The sequence below is a fragment of the Aulonocara sp. 'chitande type north' Nkhata Bay genome, linkage group LG11 (genome assembly GCF_057382095.1).
Source record: "Aulonocara sp. 'chitande type north' Nkhata Bay isolate Kocher_YH1m ecotype deep benthic linkage group LG11, A_spYH_male_GT1.1, whole genome shotgun sequence".
Taxonomy (NCBI): domain Eukaryota; kingdom Metazoa; phylum Chordata; class Actinopteri; order Cichliformes; family Cichlidae; genus Aulonocara; species Aulonocara sp. 'chitande type north' Nkhata Bay.
Genome location: NC_141354.1, coordinates 17,492,408 through 17,514,637, shown reverse-complemented (window position 1 = coordinate 17,514,637; position 22,230 = coordinate 17,492,408). Strand labels below are relative to the sequence as shown.

The window sequence follows — 22,230 nt, the reverse complement described above, 5'->3', positions numbered from 1 at the left end:
TTAGCCCTGTGATAGTCTGGTGACCCCGCCTTTTGCCTTATGACAGCTGGGATAGACTCCAGCCCTCGCACAACACTGATTTGACTGAGCGGAAGAGGATGGATGAATGATGAAAAAAAGAGAGTAATATTTTTTATACGCGTTGCTTAACTGAGATAGTGGGTAAGAAAATGTTAGTTTAGTGACCTCTGTGAGAGAGGAAGGTCATAAACCCCACTGTGACCACTCTGTGATGCTTTAGGAGGTGTAAATCCTTCACAGGCACAACTCTGCAGTTGATGCCTCAGGTTCTTTGACTATAGATATAATGACGCTCGAGCTCTATATCATTAACATCTGTTTGCCATTAGGGAAAGACAAGTGGGCGCATATTGGTGACCAGAAGCAATTTAAGTATTGGCAAGATCATTGTTACCTTGCCCCACAACACACAATCATTTTGGCATGCTGGAATAATACCAGTATGGGATTCATAGACACACACGTGCAATTACACAGAATTCTACTGCCTTGCGTCACAGAGTCATGCAATCGATATTTTTTTGTGAATTGACAAACTATGCGCAGGGCCTCACTGAATTGCAGTATATACACAAAAATACTCATTAAAAACAGCTTCTGCTTGTCATGTACAGAGCTGGTAACTTACACACAAAAACATACATATAAAATCAGTCACTCAATCATCAATAAACCATTTAGAATCCCGTTATTAGTTTTATGTTTTAAGTCGGTGAAACTAGCAGTTGTTTCCTGGTCTTAATATTGAATCTTTTCAGATGGTGTCGTTAATGATCACAAAATCAGAGCTTGATCAGATCAACTCTTTATGAGCTTTGTGCTACTACTTGTTTATTAGATAAGATAATTGTATTTTTTATATGATGGCTTTTATATTGTTTACTTGTGTCGCCACTGCTCCTGCGTTGGAATTTGGCTACATTCATGTAATGTCACTTCTGGTTTTATGAAGCATCCGTCTCTGGGGACAACAACAGATGGATGTCATGATAACAACCATTGTTCATCATCACCCTGCTGACAGGTCCACACGCTCACGGATTGGCTTTGCATTGCCAGGTTGTCAATAACACAACCTCGACAGCATGCAAAATTAACTTCGAACATGCACCCAAACACACGCAGATGCACACACACATATCTGTGTACAGAGGGAAAAGTCATACATGTAATGCAGAGCGTTTGGAAAACTTGATAACATTAAAGATGTCATGGGATCATTTTTAGGTGAGGCCAGAATGACTATTTGGACAGATGTCACATTTAAACAAACTAAAGTGTGATGTTTGGTTTGTTTAAATCAGACTCTGGTTCGTTTCCCTTTGGTGTGGTTTGCTTGTAAAAATATGAACATGATAATTGCACTCGGGTGCAGACCGATATATCTGCACCGGAGGAAGTGGTCTAGGTCCGGTTCACAAACAAACTCCAGAGCAGTTTGTCACGGACCGGTTTAATGTCAGACTATATTTTCGTGTTGCGGATAAATACAACAAAATGAAATGAAACGACCAAGACAAAAATTGTGATTTTTTTTTTTTCTTTTTTTGGTAAATATAATAATAAACGCGAATTCAGTGTGTAATTGTGTGACTTTATTAGCAGCGTCCTTCTGATATGCACCAACAACACTGAGAGTAACATCCTCCTCTCTGTCCCTTATTCTCTCTGGTCACTATGGTAAAGCGTAAATATTTCTTTCAAAATAAGACACACAACTACAACACAGGGAAACAGAGTTAACGATAAAAACTTAGAAAACCATAAATTTCACACCCGAGCCTCAACTCTCGCGGCCCAGTACCAAACGACTCGCTGACCAGTCCGGGGTTGGGGACCGCTGATGTAAATGATATTATGTGTTTACAGATCATCTGCGGTCTATTTGAGTTTTAGTCTACACATCTTTACCTCTAGACTATAAACTAATACAAATGATTAGACTTTTACTGCTATAGCTAAGAGTGTAGTTCTTATTCTAGGACCCACAGACAGAGCAGTTGTGGGATAATGAGAGCATTCAGCTTTCTTTAGCAGCTTTCCACAATAGTCGGGAGGTTTAAAGGAATTTTGTAGCTCCTATCTTAAAGGTTAGGAACAGGTAAGTTGACTTGAGAATATTACAAAGCTGTAGGATTTCAAATAATGAGCTGAGGTTTCCACCTCTTTCCGATCTGGTGCGACACTGGGAATGTATCTCTTTTTTTCATGAGTTTTTATCTTTTAACAGCTTTTTTTAGGCTCACATTATCTCTTTTTGTCTTCTGTTTGTCTGTTTTTATGTTGATCTTTGAATCCCTTGTATTCATACCGTTGTCCATATGAGTGTACAGCTTTTGTTTTTTGTGTTAGTCAGTATGTGCCTTCGAGTTGGCACGTTGTTGTTGTTTGTTGTGTTGGTGCGTTGTGTGTATGTGTGCTGCTCCTGAAAAGAACCAAATTCTGCTGAGTATTCATTGGGGCTTGATAAATCCTTACCTGGAGTTAAAGCTGTCTTAGTCGCACTCTCTCACACAAGCACACCATGGAGCATCAATGAATACAGAGTGATGGTAAAAGTTATGAAGGGATGATAAGAAGGGGGAGAAAGGTGTTGAGGAACAATGATGAGATCGCTGCTCAGAGCCGAGGTGCTCAAGGCAAAAGGAGAGAGTGCAAGAAATTATCAAGAGACATACTTACGTGGGGGAGAGTGGGCAAGTGAGCGAAGAATGAATGATTAGAATGAGTTTTCCCCCTCTGGAAAAACAGAACAGGAGGAGGAGGGGCATTGAGGGGTCTGTGGAAAGGCAAAGAAAATGAGAGAAAAGAGGATTTGTGGATTCCAAAGAACCCTTTGGCAGAGGAATAGAGAGGGAATCAGATGAAAACAAGAATGTGAGGATGGCAGTGGGACGGGGCCAATGATTACAGGATTGTATGGATCAGAAGAGGCTTGAGTGAACAGACAATGAGTAAAAGATGGGTAACATATGGAAACAGAAGAAAGCGAATAGATGGGAGGAATGGAGAATAGAGCTACAAGCTATGAGAGGAGCAGAGAACAACAGAAAAGGTCCAAACTGGCCAAAACACAACATTTCTCTTCATACACCACATCTTTTATTGTATTATTATTATTATTATTTTCTTAAGAGAAAAATTAGGCCAAATTATCTGTGGACTTTAGCAGAGGCTGGCATGCTTCTGAAACTTGACTACACCATGTTGTAAATATGGTTAGTTGAATGTTATGCTTGGTTAGTCAGCAGACATTTTTCCTCTACGTTGAAAGATCAAGCTGTCTTTGCTAGTCTGGAATTAGCCAGTTTGTCCAGCCGTGCAATAGCAGAACAACAGGTTTTCTGTTCAGCATGTACGGCTCATGCTTAAGGACATTCAACTTAACCCTGCACATTCTAACACTCAAAAAGACAGAGACACGAGGGGGGGAGAGCAGGAGGGAGAATAGCTATGAATGCATACTCCCTTTAGGTACAGTACCATATTTATATGCCCTTTCCCTTTAGCCATACATGGCCTAATCAGTGAGCTAATTAGCACTTTCTGTAGCTGCATCAGCCTCATGTAACTCATTGCATTAACAACTGCCACAGATCAAACCGTCGCCTCTCACGCTTGTGCATCTCATTATACAGTAAGTACACGAAGGCCAGACTTTAACTAGAAATGAAATGAAGCATTTTCTGCCACAGATGGTGTACAGATAAATACATTCCAACTGTCCGTTCATTATTATTATGAATTCATTGTGGGCATACTTATAAGCCTTGGCTTTTTTCCATCCATTTGAAGTAATCCAGTTAATAGCAGTGGAGCTGTAATGTATGTCCATATCTGTATAATATCTCTATGATCATTATCAGAAATACAGAGGACAAGGAAATGCAAATAAGATGTATCACACGTCCAAAGAAATGTTTTACAAACAAAGCAAATAAAGAAGGACGAGAAAATTCAGGCTGTGAATCAGAAATCTTTTGTTTCCATTGTTGAGTCGGACTAGTTCTGTATTTTTGTAGGTTTTTTACCTTACAATATAAAGCACCTTGAGGCAACAGTTCTTGTGTTTTGGCGCTATATAAATAAACCTGAACGGAGTTGTCATTTTAAAGTTCTATTGTTAGTCTTGTAGTAAGAGAGTAATCATGTCTTTTTAACTACGATGGAGCTACATTTAAATCAAAGTGGTTAATTAGCACTAAAGGTTTGAATGTGTTACTGCCACTGTTTCAGGAAAGCTAGCCACAGTCACGATGAGTGGTTAGCCTCTGCTGTTGTTGATCGGTTGATCTTGAAAAGAGTCACTTTTAGATGTTTATTAATAATTGTACCTGAATTAGGTGACAGACGTATGTAACAATGTTTAAGATCAAAAACTGAAACCATCCAAGGTCACAAATCTTCCCGTGGGTTTGCACTTCCAAAAATATGATCACCCCCTCATCCAGCTTCAAACTCGATACTGCACCTCTTTAAGTCTCCATCCAGATTGTCATTAAAAAACATAACGTCATTTATTAGCGAGGTTATTTGTTTTGTGTTAATTATGTAAGTGATTCTTAAACATTTCTCTTTTTTTTTTCTTTCTGCAGAAGAAGCAAAGAACTAAAGAGCTGTCGCAGGTCTTCCACTCTTACAACCCTTATGACCATAAGGTAAGATCTTTCACTGTTTGTCCCTCAATAACTTTCCTCGCCAGCGTGAATTGCAGCATTTCTTTTTCAACACTCTATATTGCTTTATTTGCTCATTTAATGTATCTGAACGAGCCGAGCTTTGAGCTTTCAGTGTCATTCGTCTCTAGACCACAAGGTTAGTTGTTGTAGGTCACCATCGCTGCCTTGTATTCAAGGCTGTGATGAATTTTTTGTCTCTCCAAGATCTATGGCTCTTGTTAGAAATCTAGTGAATGAGGACGGCTCGTGTTTGTTCCTGATTGCATTGTGAGAGCGAGCGTGTTTGAGAGAGTGAAGTCTGATATAAAGCTAATCATCTCTGTCCATGTGTGGATCCTCCTGTATTTATCTCTGTCTGGGTTCATACGAAGTGCCATCAAACAGTCATGAACTGCACTTATAAGAAGAAAAAGCCTTACGTGTTATAAAATTCTCTTGGATACTTGAGGACATTCGACTAGAAGTCATTGTTGACGGGCTATTGCTGGGGGACAAATTCACAATGTGCTACTAGATGAGTGTCGGCAAGAGTTGAGGCTTTCTTTCACTCTTAAAACTGTTGTTTGTTGTCTGAGCCACAGCCGTACAGCCAATAGTTGTCACTCTGTTCACACAACATCACAGAAACTCTTACTACACTTACTGCTCTGTGTCATGTGACCTTGGCTTTGTGCTGTTAGCACGGAAAAGAAAATCAAATGTTATCAGATTGACATTTCACAGCAGACCAAAAATGACACTATTCAGGCACGTTTATGATGATGAAACCTTTGGGATGATAACTTTTATGCGTTGCATTCATATTTATATATATATATATATATATATATATATATATAAAGCCATGTTCTGAAAGGGTCAAACCCAACTCTAATAACCATCTCCCATGAACGAGATCAGTTATATCCAGCTATGTAGCAACACTTTAGCTTAGCTTTTTATTTGTAACAAAGTATTTTTTTTATGTGTTAAGCAGTAATTTTAAAGATTTGGGAGAGTTTTTACTGGTGTAGACACACACCTTTGCAGATGCACACAACCTCAGACAGACATTCAGAAAAATTAGTAGAAAAGAGAATTTTTAGCAAAAGCAGAGAGGGTGAATAAGGAGAAGAAGAGAATGCCATTAAAATTTATAAACGTGTTTTTATCTCAATCAGACATGGTTCATAAGCATGCTCTATCTTTAAGTATGATTCTCACGGTGATTGAGAAACCAGATGTGTGACAGTATGCCACTCAGAACTTGGCGTGGTAAGCTGCGGCATCTTGTAAATATCTTTTTACTTTTTTCATTTTCATGTTTTCCTTCTGTTTGTTGAACATGCTGATAAAGTTTAGCTTTATTGAAGAAGTTAAATTCTTACTACTGCAGAAAGCCTCATTAAACCCTGGTCCACTTTGGGATAAATCTTTGAATTTAATAACAGGAAATTTAATAACAGGACGCTACACATAAAGAATATCTGTTTCTGAAATTGCCTTTGAAATAAAACTCATATCGTAAAGCTTATGGCTATTTTCTTTTCAGCTCCACATGCTGTCATCTTTTATGAAAATTCAAAGTATACATGGATGCTTATTTATGAAAGAATGAATTAAGGATTAATTAAGCTGTTGAGATAATACAGTAAATTTTACATATTTTTTATTTTTATTTTGCACATTACATTGTGTTTGTTTATACTGTAGAGCACATTTGTAGCACTTTGTAGTGATCTAGAGTGGGATCATGTGTAGTCTATTTGTACACATTTATACATCCACGGAAATCTTAAAGTTCAACTTAACGATTTATTGGTCAAAAATTGGCAAAAAGCCTTAAAACTTAAAACTATGATTTTTACAAGTGTGCTGCGTATTGTCAACGTACAGAAGGTACTGTATAAGTATTTAAAATGTCATGCCACATTTGACCTATGACGTCTCCTTCAAAGATGAATAGCCTGACCTGAAGGTTCAATTCAATTTTATTTATATAGCGCCAAATCACAACAACAGTCGCCTCAAGGCGCTTTTTATTGTAAGGTAGACCCTACAATGATACATACAGAGAACCCCAACAATCATATGACCCCCTATGAGCAAGCACTTTGTGACAGTGGGAAGGAAAAACTCCCTTTTAACAGGAAGAAACCTCTGGCAGAACCAGGCTCAGGGAGGGGCGGGGCCATCTGCTGCGACCGGTTGATTCAATGCAGAGAGGTCTATTAACTCATAGTGAGTGAGAAAGGTGACTGAAGAAGAAATACTCAATGCATCATGGGAATCCCCAAGCAGCCTATGCCTATTGCAGCATAACTAAGGGAGGATTCAGGGTCACCTGATCCAGATCTAACTATATGCTTTAGCAAAAAGGAAAGTTTGAAGCCTAATCTTAAAAGTAGAGCTAGTGTCTGTCTCCTGAATCCAAATTGGAAGCTGGTTCCACAGAAGAGGGGCCTGAAAACTGAAGGCTCGTCTCCAATTCTACCTTTAAATACTCTAACAAGGAACAACAAGTAAGCCTGCAGTGTGAGAGCGAAGTGCTCTAATGGGGTGATATGGTACTACAAGGTCATTAAGATATGATTGGGCCTGATTATTTATTATTAACGTTAAAGTGATAGTAATGATATTTAGAGCATTGCTTGTATTGACAATATATAACCATACAGGGAAGGATATATGGAGATATTATTACAGTAATCATCATTTAAATTCATTACAGTTTGAATACATGTACAGTGTACCTGAATAAGTATAATCATTTTTGGAAAAGAGAAATTAAGATTAAATGAATGCTCACACGTACTTTAGCCAAATATAAATAAAAAATAATTGTACTCAAAATTTTCTCAGGTACGTTAAAAATGGTTTTGATGGGGGAAATATGTAAAAGGCTGCACTTTAAGCTTGTTTTCACTGCACCGCAAACGTCTTATTCCCTTAACAGTAAAGGTGAAGGTTTTCCTTTAGATTGACAAAAAATATTCCAGCTTGTAGAGTGTTTTTAACACTCTACAAATCAGCTCATGGTATATAAATGTTACCGTTGGTCTTGTTCCTTTTCTAAGATTGTGGAGATGTGTGAATAGATCCCTTTAGATTAAATGTCTGGATGGCCGTGAGATGTGATTTAATGATAGCAAATGTAATGTCAAGCATGCATTCTCCCACAGCAGGCAGAGGTTTTCCTGTCCTTGCCCGTGTTCGTATACTGTGTAAATTTTGAAGCAAATCAGCGTGTATTAAGCCCATATAGCCCTTAGACAAAAATAAATGAAGGCTGATAATGTCCCTCATTTTCCATGATTCCCTTGGGCGTCTGCTAGCTCAGCTTATGGTTTATTTAAGGATATCATGTGTTTACTAACACATCCTATGTCTGTGCGTCTCTGTGCGTGTTTGTGCGCGAGGCTGCGGGAGCGATAACGAGCGAGTCAGCGTTTAGATTTAGAGAGAGGGGAGAAATAGTCGTTTCTGAAGCCATTATTGTTTTTTTGCATCTGCCTGTTGTGATGAAAAGGTCATTAATAAAGACTGAGTTGGGGAGAGGGTTGTGAGTTAGTCGAGGCTTTATTGTAGCTTCAGGGTACCAACCCGATGAAACAATGTTTTTAAATGAACTAATTGTTGTTTTTGTACAGAGCTTGTTTCTTAATCTATCTTCAATAATTCTGAATGACAAACTGAGTAAGTGGCTCGCTAAAATAAAAACCATAAAAGGTTTTTAGAAAGCATACGTGTTTTCTGTCTTTTTCTTTTTGTTTTCACTTTGACATTACAAGTTAAACTATTGCAGTCTGTGCACGGTAAATGGTGTTAAACACCCCCCCCCCCCCCCCCCCCCCCCCCGATATCTGCCTCTAGAGAAAATTATGTTAATATAAATATAAATAATCACCTAGTTTAAAAAATATAAATGTATGAATATATATAAGTCATAGTGAGTGATTGGAGCGCTCCAATTTCAAACAGTTAGTATACATTACTTATAGACAATTGCACTGTTCTGTTGTATTTATGTTTAAAATACCTTCTTGTGTCGTGTGTGTGTGTGTGTGTGTGTGTGTGTGTGTGTGTGTGTGTGTGTGTGTGTGTGTGTGTGTGTGTTTACAATGATTAATGTGAGGTATCCCTTAGCCAGATGGTGCTGAACAAGGCCCATCCATCAGCAATGAAAAGAGCAGTGGGCAGAAAGCTGGCAGAGCACTTTGTCTGGGGCCAGTGCCCCCATCGGACACACTCACTTACAGACTCTCTTAGGCTTTGACAGTGTAACCTATTAAGCCGTGTTGGATCCTTGTGTTATTGTTTTGGGGCTTTTTTCTTCTTTTTTTGCAGGATTGCAGGTTCTTGTTTGTTTTTGTTTTTTGTTGTTTTTTACTGCCTTCAACTTAAAAAAAAAAATCAAAACAAACAAACTTCTAGGGTGGAGGCTTGTTTCTGTTTTTTCTATCAATGCCAAACTTCTTTTCTCTAGCATGCAGTAGAGGGGCAGTATACTACTGTAGGGTTTTCGAATGCAGAGAATTTTTGCTAAAAGATATAAATGCTGAGCTTTTCAAAAGTAAGGACAGGAAGATATTCTGTGAATGGTGACACCAAGGTGAAAATGAAAACTGTGCTTTGGTCTGGTGGTTGATATTTGAAATTCTTTGTGGATGTTGACATTCTGATTGGACGTTGCACTCATATTAAAATTGTCATTCTGTGGTGACACACAGAGAATCCTGTGAATGAAATGAGAGGATGATACAGAGAAATGACAGACTAATTATAGACAGACATTAAAAAGAAAATTAATAACATATCTCTTTGTGTAATTGTTTGAGGAACAAACACCAATATGACCTCCACTATTAACCAATAAGTATCTTTTACAGTGAAAACAATTAAAACAACCTGTTCATAGCTCAAGTTATTAAGATACTTGGAGTTTTTCTTATGCGTATCGCATAGTCAGTGGTGATGCACAGTAATACTAGCATCCTTGCTATTGTTTGCCAAGAACCACCAAGTTATATTTCTCTGTATAAATGTGTAGTTAAAGTGTGTAATTGCACTTTTCTCATTCAGACTTTGCTGCATCACCGTGTCATCACTTGCAAAGTTTTGCTCCCTGAAGGATTTGCCCTTCCAGGTTCAGGTTGTGGAGTCCCCATCATGATTAGGTCATTGTCAGCAATGTGTGCGTCCACACATTCAGCTGACTCGAGTTAACAAAGCACCTCTCTCTTCTCCCCCACGCACTGTCACAGTCTCCTGAGAACACACACAGACAGACACACATACACTCTCCATGCTGTGTTCATAGGCCTGAATGACAGGGGTGACAGTTTTCCCCGCGGCAAGAGAGGAGGGACAAGCTGTCAATATGGTCCGGTGCACCTGCCCAGCCTCATAAGAAACACACACAAAGGGAGCGAAACAGAAATAGGGAATATAGTAATAAAAAGGGAGTTAGACACGGCTGAATAATAGGCTCATAATGAAGGCCCAAACAGGGAATAAAGGCATGTGTAGAAAATAAAACACTTAATTACACATTAATAAACTCCCCCTTTGGATATTCTGAACTACTGCTTTGTTTAGGAGTTTACAGAGTTATCTATCATTGGGAAATAAAAGGAAAAATTCTAATTAGTCTAGCAGCTCTCTACAAAACTGTTCTTTTTTTCCCGCCTGTTACTAAACCAAACGATTAGCATTTTCTTTTTTCCCCCTTTTGCCATTTTTAATTGCTGTTATTTTCTTTAAAATGAGTTTTTAAGCTGCTCTTGTTTTGCATTGTTGTGAAATGTTAACCTCTATCTTTGTTAAACTTGACTTTGGCTTGCCGTGCTTCCGTTTTTTTTCTTTTGCTGTTAATTAACTGACTATTCAGGACAAGACAAGGAGGAAGTGGAGAAATGAAACACTAGTACTGGTTATGGTAATTTATTTTCTTGCCATGTTCGCTTAACTTGTCTATTCATCCATCGGTTTTTGCTTTTCTGTGAAAGACCCGTTTTGCTCTGTGCGGCTTTTTTTTTTAAGTACTTAGACTTTTTTGTTACTAGCATACAAAAGCAGTTGATTCTGTTTCATTTAGTTTTATGTTGATAAATTAAACTCTTTTCCAACTGATTTTCTATTTATGATGATAATTATTAATTTCCATTGGCATGGCTTGCAGTGTCCAAGCCTGAAGCTGTCACATCACATCATGAGTGTGGCCTGGAGCATACTTACTCACTGGGTTGCACATCAGGGCTCACACTTTCAATGCAAAGTTTTACTGTTGCATGTTGTAGATTGTTCTTTTGGGCAGTGGATCAGACTAACTGTGCAACTTTGTTACACTTCTTGATGCTTTTCTGTAGTAATTACCCATATGGAAAAGAAATAGTAAAAACTTATATGATTTACTCATGAAAGTGGCCACTTTCTCATTACTTTCATATATTGTTTTAGTAAGTATCCAAAATATACATGTTTCATTATATAATTTTTCAAGGGATCTTATATCTGTTTTCACTCTTGTATGCTTTTCATACAAGTTTCACACAAGACAGATACAAACTTTATAAGATTTATATATATCTTTTCCATATGGGTAATGTAATGGATGCTCAGTTACCCACTGAACATAAAAATAAAATCTTTGTGACAAACCTGAGGGGGCTTTAGGTAGGCTAAGGCAGCGGTCCCCAACCCCCGGTCCGTGAGTCGTTTGGTACCGGGCCACAAGAGTTAAGACTCGAGTGTGAAATGTATGGTTTTCAGGGTTTTTATTGTTATTTTTTAAAATCATTTTTATTGTTAACTCTGTTTTTTCCCGTGTGTTATGAATAAATCTTGTTTTTGGTACTGGTTTTATTTTGTTGTACTTAAACGCGGCACCTTAAAGGCTGGTCCGTGAAAATATTGTTGGACATAAACTGGTCCGGAAAAAAGGTTGGGGGCCGCTGGGCTAAGGTACATAACATATTAGGTCCGTATGATGTGATGAAAGTCTCTGAGGGGAGATGGCTTAATATCAAATCAGCAATCTGGAAGTTTTTGCTTGTTTGGCTGTGCAATGGCAGTAATCCTGCCTCACTGGCTCAATTTCTGACTACCCTTGTTTAAACAGGGTACCTGTAAATGTTTTGGCCTTTCAAAATAAAATTCCCTCAGTTGACCAAAATGACAATTTCCCACCTGTTTCTTGATATTTATCTAGCTTTATTTTGGATAATTGACATTTTGCTCCCAATACTTCCTGCAGCCTCCATTATATATACTGAATAAATATCTTCATTACAGAGACATTGAATTCAGTCCCTTTGCTACAAGTGTATAAAATCACCTACTTTGCATGAAGTGTGGCTTTAAAAACAATTGTGAAAGAATTGTTTTTTCTTTTTTTCACTGAATTTGAGCATGGTGCTGTAATAGGATGTCATCATTGCAACAGCTCAGTTTGTGAAGTTTCTTCCATGGTAGACATTTCACAATCAACTGTGAGTTGTATTGCAAAGTGGAGTTGTATCAGAAGTAGCAGAGTATGAAAGGTTACAGAGCGGGGTCGCTGAGTGCTGAGGTACAAAGTTGCCAACACTCTGTTCCTCACAGGAAGAATCCAATGAATCCAAACCTCACATTGAAATGCTGTCATGTTCCATCTAAGCCACTAACTAAAGCAAAGATGGATAATTGTTAGCACAGAGACCAAGATACCTGGATCTTATGCTGTACGAATTTTATGTGTGTTTTAAGGTTATTTAATGCACTTCTCCCACTTAAATCCCAGCTTATCACAGTACTGCACAGTCAGAGTCAGATACACTTCATCAGAACATCGGAAAAACTCGGCCCTTCTCTATAATTAATTCTCTTTGCCTGTATACATTGCATACTGCACAAGCGCTTTTGTCAGCCACTTTATCTTGTAGTTTCACAGGCCTTTGGAAAGCTTATCTTCCATTGTAAATTGCATGTTAACACAGTTTGAAATCTTGCATTTGCTTATTGATTCTACTTGGCTTTTATCTTGTCCACTGTATGTTTACAGAGTATCTATTTGTCCAACATAACTTACTTCGGCAGTCACTATAAGCAGTGCAGACATAAATGTTTAAATCTTAAAGGTTTTGAATTAGCAGTATGCAAAATGAGTTTTCCTCCTGTGGCTTCAACACGTTCAAAGCGTGCCTGTCTTTACAGAACAAAAGGAAAAAGTCAGTTTTGTTACCACATTTTGTCCAAGACAATGTTGTTGAAACTAAAATGATCTTTATTCAGTTGAGTTAGGATCGCTTTATTTGGCTTTGTTCTGGGAGAGCGCACCACCCACCATTTCATCTGCAAGAGATCCCTGTTGTTAGTCAGGATACATCTTTAAACTTTTATTTCAGCCTTTTAAAAATTCCTCTGGTATTTCATTAAAAGTTTACAGTTAACGCTAAATTAGCATTTTTAGTATAACTCCAATTAGATGTGATTATATATTTACACACAGACTCTTGGTCAGCACAAAGTTCTCTCTGTAAAGAAAAAAACCCATCTGTGTTTATCTCATATTGCCTTTTATGCAGCTCCTCAGTGGGCATGCTGCCTCCACTGACCAAATACATAATTTGTATTCAGAACCATCTGAACTCTGAACAGTTTGTTGACAGACATGCCTGAATTTGTGTCAAATCTCTTTATTTGCCTGGTCATTAAGTCCTTTGCGTATTGTTTTTGTTTGATCTATTTATTTAATCTATGTTCTTGTAAATTTACTGATAGGGAGAGATGTTAGCAACATATCTTAGAGTAGGAGGATCTTAGAGTACCTGAAGAATACTGACTTTACGCTCAAGACAACAGTTTTTCCAGTTGGAATATAGACATGCTGCTCACATGGGCCTGCAAATGAGCTGTGTGTATAGCACCAAATGTAGGATCACTGCTGTAAAGTCCTTATTCTCATAACTGACTTCCAGAAACTGGGGCACAGTAGGGGGGATAAGTGATACATTAACTGTCTGCAGGCATTGTGTGGGTGTGTGACTGTGTGTGTCTGTGTAAGCAAGCAAGCCAGATTTTTAGAATTTAAATGAAGGCAGTTAAAAATAGTGATGCAAGTCTGCCTTATGTTCTTTGTACGGGTTCGGGTGGCAAGGATTATTCCCAAGTTGTCATATCTGACATGTTTGTGTGACGTATAAAATATTTATTTTTTCATGTAAAAGTCAGTCAGTAGATTATAACCATGTGAGATTGTTGTTCTCAGAAATTTCCTGTATGTTTGATGGGATCATTCATTAGAGCTCATTTGTGGTTAACCCATGTCATCATGCTGTGGGAGTCTGTTTTATGTTTTTTGTTTTTTTTTTTAAACTAGATGCTTCCTTCTACACCCTAATCTTGTTGCCGTTTCTTTTCCTGACTACATATTAACAAATGACTTTCATATTCAGAAACATTTGCTATAAGGATGTAATCAATAAGCAACAGAGAATTAAGGTATTTCCTCTCCTCTCTCACTTCAGAATATTTCAGTGATCGAATGCTAATAATCCAGATTTATGTGTATACTGTACCATGTAGGTCCAAATATAAAACTGTTGTCACATACCCTGCAGCTGATCCATGTCTCTGTGAGAAATCCCTTTCATTTAATGACAGACAAGGGGTATGATAAATGTTATATGCATACCAACCATATAATAATCAATTGCTTGATTTTTCATTTCATGTTAAGGCTCGAGACATTTTGCCACTACAAAAGCTTGCAACTGAAGTTGATTCATTATTGCAGAATTTTGTTTATTTTGGTTGGAATGTTTCAATAGCAGCACATGATTCTGTCCATATTTTGTTGATCATTGCGTTTATAGTACACACTCTTCGTATAGGTCATAACGATGTGGTCAACCCGCCATCATTAGTCTCGGCTCTTTTGAAACACGCTGGACAGCTTGGGACAATGAAGGAATGAATCAATTAAAGATAAAGGGGAGAAAAGAGCCGGAGCTTCCACATATTGAAGAGGAGAAAACGAGACAAAAAGAACAAAAACACCTCAGAAAGAACAATGGGCTGAATATTTATGGGACTGAACGGAAGAAAAGAAACACAAAGACAATGTTCAACAGCTTTGACACTTATTCTTGAGGTGGCCCTCGGTTTAATTTTTCTTCATAATATTTGGTGGAGTTGTCTCTCAATGTGTTGCGCATAGATTAGTGTGTTTGCTTGTTGTGCTGAAGGCCTGTTAATTGGGTGTTTGGGGCTAATAAATAGCCGTAATTAACAGGCATGGGCGAGGCAGGGGTGTTAAAGCTTTGGCAACCAGATGCAGGAGAACAATGAACTACAGTATGGTGAAATTCACCTGAAAGTATCACTCGTTTAGATTAAAGGAGCATTGACAGAAGTGGCTTTGGAACCAAGAAGGTAGGTTTCTCTGTCACCAGTGAGACATTTGTTGTGATACTAACAGCGATAAATCGGAAGTATTACCTGGTATTGTCACCCCAACGCCTTAACAGTTTCATGTGAATCTTAAATATATATTGCGCTATATGCTGTAGTGTGTGTGTGAAAAGTGTAAGGTGGATCACACATTTAATGTATGTTGTTAAAGACGTGTAGTCTCTGTGTTGCAATGACAGTGTGTTGAAAAGCCAAAGGATACTGTGCGTTTGTAGTTCGGCTGAAAACTGATTGCAAACCCCACCTTTGTCATCTTTAGTCATCATTCTGTCATCTTCATTCTGCTCCTGATCTGGTCTTATGTTCTTTGACCTGGACGGCTGCTTGTCTTTTTGTGTATGTTGATATATGAGCCCAGGCTTGTTGAAGTGAGGTATAGTTGTTTGAAGTCCTGCCAGTTCAAGAAAATGAACTTTAAGCCCATTAAAGAGCAGAAAAGCATCAGGGATTTTCTCTTTCTCTCGACTGCATCAGCTATTTATTTTCACCCATGGTTTTATTTCATGCCTGCGAAGAAGCAAATAGAAAGCTGAATGGGAGCAGGTGAGGTTCAAATGCACTTTATTTGTCTGTTTTTTTTTGGGGGGGGGGGTTGTGGGCTTTCAGGGACACGAGTAATAGACCTGAGGTTATTGTGATTTTCATGAAGTTAATAACAGGCCTGTGTCCTGATCTGATTACTTTTAATTGACGCTTTAGAAAGCCAAAGGATGCAAGAAGTGGTGTTTCAGAAAGCATACAGTGGCTTGACCTGTGGTAGTTCAGGGTTGAGCTTTATCAACACATGTATTATATGGCTTTGAGGCATTGTATCACTTGTAGGGTATTAGTCAACCTTGTAAGTATTAATGGTGAAATATATAAACACTTCAGTCTAGAAATGTCACAATACCACAATACCATGTCTTTTCCATTAGCATCACTCTGTTATCACTCTGCGATCATGCTAAATTTGATACCAAACTCACAAAATTGATCAAATGAATTTTTCTCAATAAATTCATCATAGCACATGTAATAAAAATAATATTTTAAGAATTATATATTCACTTAGATATTGTATTATTGCCAATAAGTTGCAGTCTGATGATGTGGCTGACACTTTATGTGTTATGTGCTCTTCACATAGACCCATGGGACACACTTTAACACACTGGAACCCTCGAGCATTGTTGTGTTTGGGTATTTATACATATGGGTTTTGATCCCTAAAATGAAAACAAAAAGCTAGTAAACATAAGGAAACAGCAAGTGAAATGAAAGATTAAGTAAACCAAAATTAGCTTATGCCAACCTCTTTAAATCAAGAGTTAGAACGCAACTTGTAAATATGACATTTTAACATGTTTATGCTATAGACAAACTACATATCATCACATTAATTTGCAGATTTTTATAAACAATTAGATTCAGCTTTAGAATAACCATGTAGATGCTCTATAAACCAATTTGCAACCAGTTATTAAACATTAATGATCATTCATTGCTTAACAGGAAGGAACTACATTTAAAAAATGAATTTTGAGGTAAATTACAGTAAATCATCAACTAAATTTAAATTAACGATCAACTTACATTTATTAATAATGGTTACTGGAAGTATTATCTGATGTCTAAAGGGGACATTTTCATTCTATAAGCTGCACTTAATTTACATCTTTAGTGATTTAGCATAGATTTAATTTTTGGATCTGTGATATGGTTTTAACTTTTATACATATTTCACTAAAAGAAACAGCTTGAACTAAGGTTTCAAGCTGTGTCTCTTTCTTATTTTGGTCTCCTTCTCTACCATTTATCTCTGAGTCAGACAGATTTCTGTCGCACCATTAAAATAAGTCTTTTTTTTTTTTTTTTTTTGAAAGGAAGGAGCAGTACCCTGAGGGCTTGTCAGCCGACTTGATGACATGAAGCTTCTGTTGAAAGAAAGCAGGGAAGATCAAATGCTTAATGGCCACCTGTGAATATGTGTCTGTGCCTGTTTCTGTTATTAAACACAGACTCGTATTTGAAGTCTTTTCAAGTGATGGATTGAATCTTTAGCACATAATGGAACTTCACTGTGCTTTGCTGGTGGAATCAAAATGAGGAATTTAACTTAAAAAGTTATATAATAAAACAGAAGAACGGAATAGCTACAGCTAAACGCTACAGTGCTATAGTATTCACCATATATACACCATTTGACCCAATCCCTGTATGGGTTTAGCCCCAAAATTGCTTTGGAATATGATATAGGGTGAAACACACACACACAAATATATATTAAATACAAACTAGAAACCAAGGATAAAGTCAGTAGTTGACACAGACCTGTTAAAAGCACATATGCCGAGAATGGCGACAAATAAAAACAAAAAAGGGGATGAGACATTAAAAGCAGGGCAGACCTGTTCGAGTCATCTCTTCTGATGCAGAAGTAAAGCCAGCCTTGAGCGGAGTCTTTTCCAGGAACTGCAGCATAAACAAATTAAGCACCCCTCTAGCTTTTGTTTTTCTGTGCAAGTAGGGAGATATACTGTATGTGCATAGTCTTGAATATGTGCTGTTTTAGGCCATGTGGGCTTCAGTTTTGTGTGTGACTTAGCATGTGTAAGTGATGTTTGTTTTTCTGATATGGCTATAACAGCCTCAGCGGTCTTTCTCGCTCTCTCACTGGGTGTGTGTGTGTGTATGCAAATGCCAGATTGTAATAAAATTGTGTATTTTTCATCAGTACAGCACAGGTAGTAGCAATAAGGCCTCAAGCTATGGCTGAGCATTGGCAAAATCAGTGTATTTAATTCCCAACAGGCAAAAACAGGAGATATAGACTATAGCTTAATGCTATGTCCTCAGGGTAACTGATGTATTTTGGTGTTTGAGATTTCAGGAAATCTCATAGGGACACAGGCTATTTTTTACTAACTGTGGTGTAAACTCTTAGCTCTGTTGTTTTATATATATCTTTATTTCTATGAATAGATGGATATAGATCAGGGGCGATTTTAGCCCATTTTTGGGGGTTGCACCCCTAATATATATATATGTATATATATATATATATATATATTAGGGGTGCAACGATACACAAAATTCACGGTTCGGTTCGATACTTTGGTGTCACGGTTTGATATTTTTTCGATACAAAAAAATGTTGATGCCTTTTTAATTTGTCATTTATTAAAATTATAAATATATATTTTAACTCAAAAGTACAGTTTTTAAATTTAACCCTAACCCTTGTGCGCGTTTTTTATTTTGACAGCGAATGCGCACCTGCGGACCACTTATGTGCAGCCCTGGTTATTTAGCTCATCATATTGCAGCCACAGAAATTCTTTTGTCCATGAAACCATAAAGCTGCACTTTCTTTTTGCCTTATAGTCTCATTTGTCATAACTTCTCCGTTTTGTGGTAAGCTTTTCTTTGGCTGTCACTTCTTCACCCCGACCTGTCTTATTTGGCTCAGCAGAACTAAAATATATATCCTGCTACTTTTACACACGGACTCACATAAGCTCAGCGATTCTCTGCGCGATCCACCTCTCACATGTTTAAGCTGCGGGAGATTTCACTTGTCATGTTTGCATAGTAAGCTAACGATTAATAAGACGATGTCAGAGGAATTGGTGCACAAATTATCATCACTCACAGATCAGTGCTGTCGCTCTCTATACACAGTTCGCACGATTGCAAAGTGAAAGCAAAAAAACAAGCGCAAATTCAAATGCGACTTCAATATGTCACATATTGACAGTGGCTCACCGATGCCAATGACATAATTACCCAGCTACATTTCTGAAAGAATGCAAAAGCATTGACATATATTTTTCCTACAATAGCCCGACGGGCAGGGAAGAGATAGATTTTGGTAGCCCGACTGAAAAAAATCGCTAGCTTCGGGACGTCGGGCTAGCGATATTGCGAGCCCTGTATCTGATTGAAGAATCACTCATCTTTGGAAAAGAGAGTTTATTACAGAGAAATGGCTCTTTCCAAAATAAAAGCTATACTATCCGCTTCTTCTGGGCTATATTCTCAATAGCATAAGGAGAATCATGTGCTAACAGCTGTCTAAATGACTCGGCTAAAGTTAGTAGCATGCTTGCTTTTTTTTGTCTGCTTCCACTTGTCTTTGCATTAGGATGATGTCGGCGTAAATGTGCAGTCATATTCGTTGTGTTCCCACTAGTGCTTTCAGGTTAATCTCGTTGAAATGACCTTAACGCCACAACACGGCAAATCTCCGTTAACGAGCTACCGCCGATCGCCCCGTGCATGGGGCTAGACGGCCAACACGTTAACGAGCTAACTGCGCTAACACACTAGTTCCCACCCATGTAATTGAGCATTGCATGGCACATCCAACATACTGTTTTACTTTAGTCCATGACTCGCTTACCTTCAGGGTCATACGTCACATGAAAACCAAAATAATTCCAAACGCCAGATCTGAATGAGGTTCAATTTGCATGTTGCAAGGAGAGCTTAACTTCTGTCTCGCTAGCTTGCCCTGCGCTCTTCCTTCTGACTATGCTGTCTGTGTTGAGCGCTCAGTGGATCTGCGCTGGACAGTGCAGCCTAGGCGGAGTAGTCGAACACAGATTCACTGAGCGCTCAACACAGACAGCATCGTCAGAAGGAAAATTGATAAAATAAATTACAAATGTTGTATTGTTCGATACATATGCGTACCGAACCGAAAGCACTGTATCGAACGGTTCAAAATCGATACGAATATCGTTGCACCCCTAATATATATATAAAAGCTAAAAAATTCAAGTTATTTTTACTTCCAATAGTATTAACATACTGCACAGGTCAATGACTAGATTTTTTTACATTTTCATTGTAAGTGGGCTAAAGCTGTTAATTAAAAGTAGTCTAACATAAATGTAAATGCTGTAATTTGATTATTTTAATAAACCATGTAACTTGGATGGATTCGATGCTGGCGTGACCACAGTGCACACGTCTGATGTCGCTCACAGTGGTCCAAGGGATCGCTCATGGAGTTTGTGTGTTCGCTCAGACACATGAAAAATTAGAGGGAACATTGCACCCAGGTAACCTGCAGCGTTGAAAACTTGTTTTCCGACAATGTTTGCTACCTTACAATCTGTCCTGCTCTGTATTAAAATCAGCAACATTTCATTGTCCTGTTGCTCCCATTGAAATGTATATAGCCTATTTAAAATCTAAAACTTTAAATTGTCCGTAGCCTATTGTTGTTACCACTGTCCTGTTAGAAATGGATACTAACTAGCTAACTGAACCATTAACCTTATAACTCCTATTGTGTGTGTGTGTGTGTGTGTGTGTGTACAGAGAGACAGCCAGGTTTATAAGGGATATAAGGAAGTTTTTTCAAAAAAAGGAGCCACATTCAGGTAAAAGTGTAAAATCAAATGATCTGTGAATCAGGAATAATGTTGGATCAGTGTTTCAATATTTATATCTTTTATTAGATATACATGCGGTTTGGTTATTTGCCTCTTGGTTGAAAGTACACTGAGAGAGGACTTTTTCATTAGTGATCTTAATAGTATTTTTTCATATTAATGTAATTTTTCATCTAATTGAATACAATCTATTTGTGTATGATTGTCAGTCCGAAGAGGGAGAGAGGAAAGAGGGGAATGTGAGGAGAAAGTACAAGGTCAGGAAGAACCAGGTAAGAAAACAGACAGGGAACAGTGACAGGCACAACACAAACTGTTAAACTGACACAGACAAAAAACCTAATTTTACTCACACAATCTGGAAGTTGTGTCCTCCCTATATTAAAGCTGCTGTACAGAATCTGCAAAACAAACTGGGTTGAAACATTTTTGACCCTCTTTAACAACATTCCAACATAACATTATCATTGATTGGGGAGATGAAAATTAATGATATATTTTTATGTAGTTCAGCCACAACTCTACTAAAACCTCAGCCAGTAATAGGTAGGCCAACTTTTGGACCGTCCAGTTGTCTGTATGACTGCCGCAGTACCTACATCACATTTGCGCACTATCAGAAAGTGCCAAACAGCCCTGGTGGAGTGAGGAGCTGTAAAGAGAAGCAGATGCTCTGTTTATATTCTAAAAATGTTTTAAGCTTGTTTCAAAGATTCTGTACAGCAGCTTTAAATGTTTTCCAAAAGCACACATACACTTATCAGTGTTTCTCAAACTTTTTACAGTGTGTACCACCTGATAAAATGTCAAGCTCTCCCAAGCACCACTATGAAAGCATGAAACTCATAAATCTTACAACACAAAATTAGTATTATTAAATTAGTAAAATTAGTATCTGCAGTAAAGATTTTTTCATACATTTTATACATTCTACCACAGGCAAAGTTGCCTCCATTTTTTATATATTTCTTTATTAATATTTTGTAATAATTTATTTGTAATAATTTATTCTGTTTTGGGAGTGTTTTTTTATGTATCTGTATTATATTATACATACACATTAAAAGTAAATCTCTGTCCAAAAAATGCACTCAGTTTACTTTTTACTCACTATGAGCATCATTCATTATTCTCCCCCAGTAATGAAGGTTAGGATATGTATTTTTTTATTCCAATCCATTCTTCTTTTGCAGCATTTAAATAACCTTTATCAGATTTGATGATTTTATTACAGACTTTTCAGTGTTTTGTTTTTCTTTCACAAATGTGGGATTAAATTGTGTTAAAATGTATAAAAAAAAGTCTTATGATTTAATAAAGAAATTTGCAGACTTGCACAGAGATGGTAAAATTATGATGACTGATAACGGAGAAGAAGACAACAGACAACGAGGACAGGGAGGAACAGGGGTTTAAATGCACCAAGGAGACAGTTATAGAGAACTCGGGACAACTGGAGACATTTAAGGATGCAGGGACTGACACAGACAGGGAAGACGTCTCATCGTGACGTGTAAAGTTTATCTTGCCTGGCTGGGCAGCTCTCTGGGTGCTCAGCACCCCAAAGCTCTAATCCTAGAATCGCCCCTGATATAGATATATCGAGAGAGAGACAATGTTAACCTTTTAATTTAAAGGTTGTAAAACTGCACTCTGGGGGTTTCATTGGCCTCATCTTGTGTATGATGTTTAGCACGTAGAAAAATCTGAATGCA

At 37.7% G+C, this 22,230-nt stretch overlaps 1 protein-coding gene across 2 annotated transcripts in view; it reads left to right on the top strand.

Moving 5' to 3' along the window:
• The window catches only part of cdkal1 (CDK5 regulatory subunit associated protein 1-like 1), a 259,083-nt gene that overhangs the window by 196,822 nt on the left and 40,031 nt on the right, over window positions 1–22,230 (top strand). The window contains exons 12-13 of one of the 2 annotated variants that reach the window (XM_086310823.1): window positions 4,617–4,679; window positions 20,725–20,787. In XM_086310823.1, the coding sequence (XP_086166949.1) occupies window positions 4,617–4,679; window positions 20,725–20,787 (126 nt within the window). The remainder of the gene's footprint in view (window positions 1–4,616; window positions 4,680–20,724; window positions 20,788–22,230) is intronic. The other variant, XM_086310824.1, reaches the window with a different exon arrangement.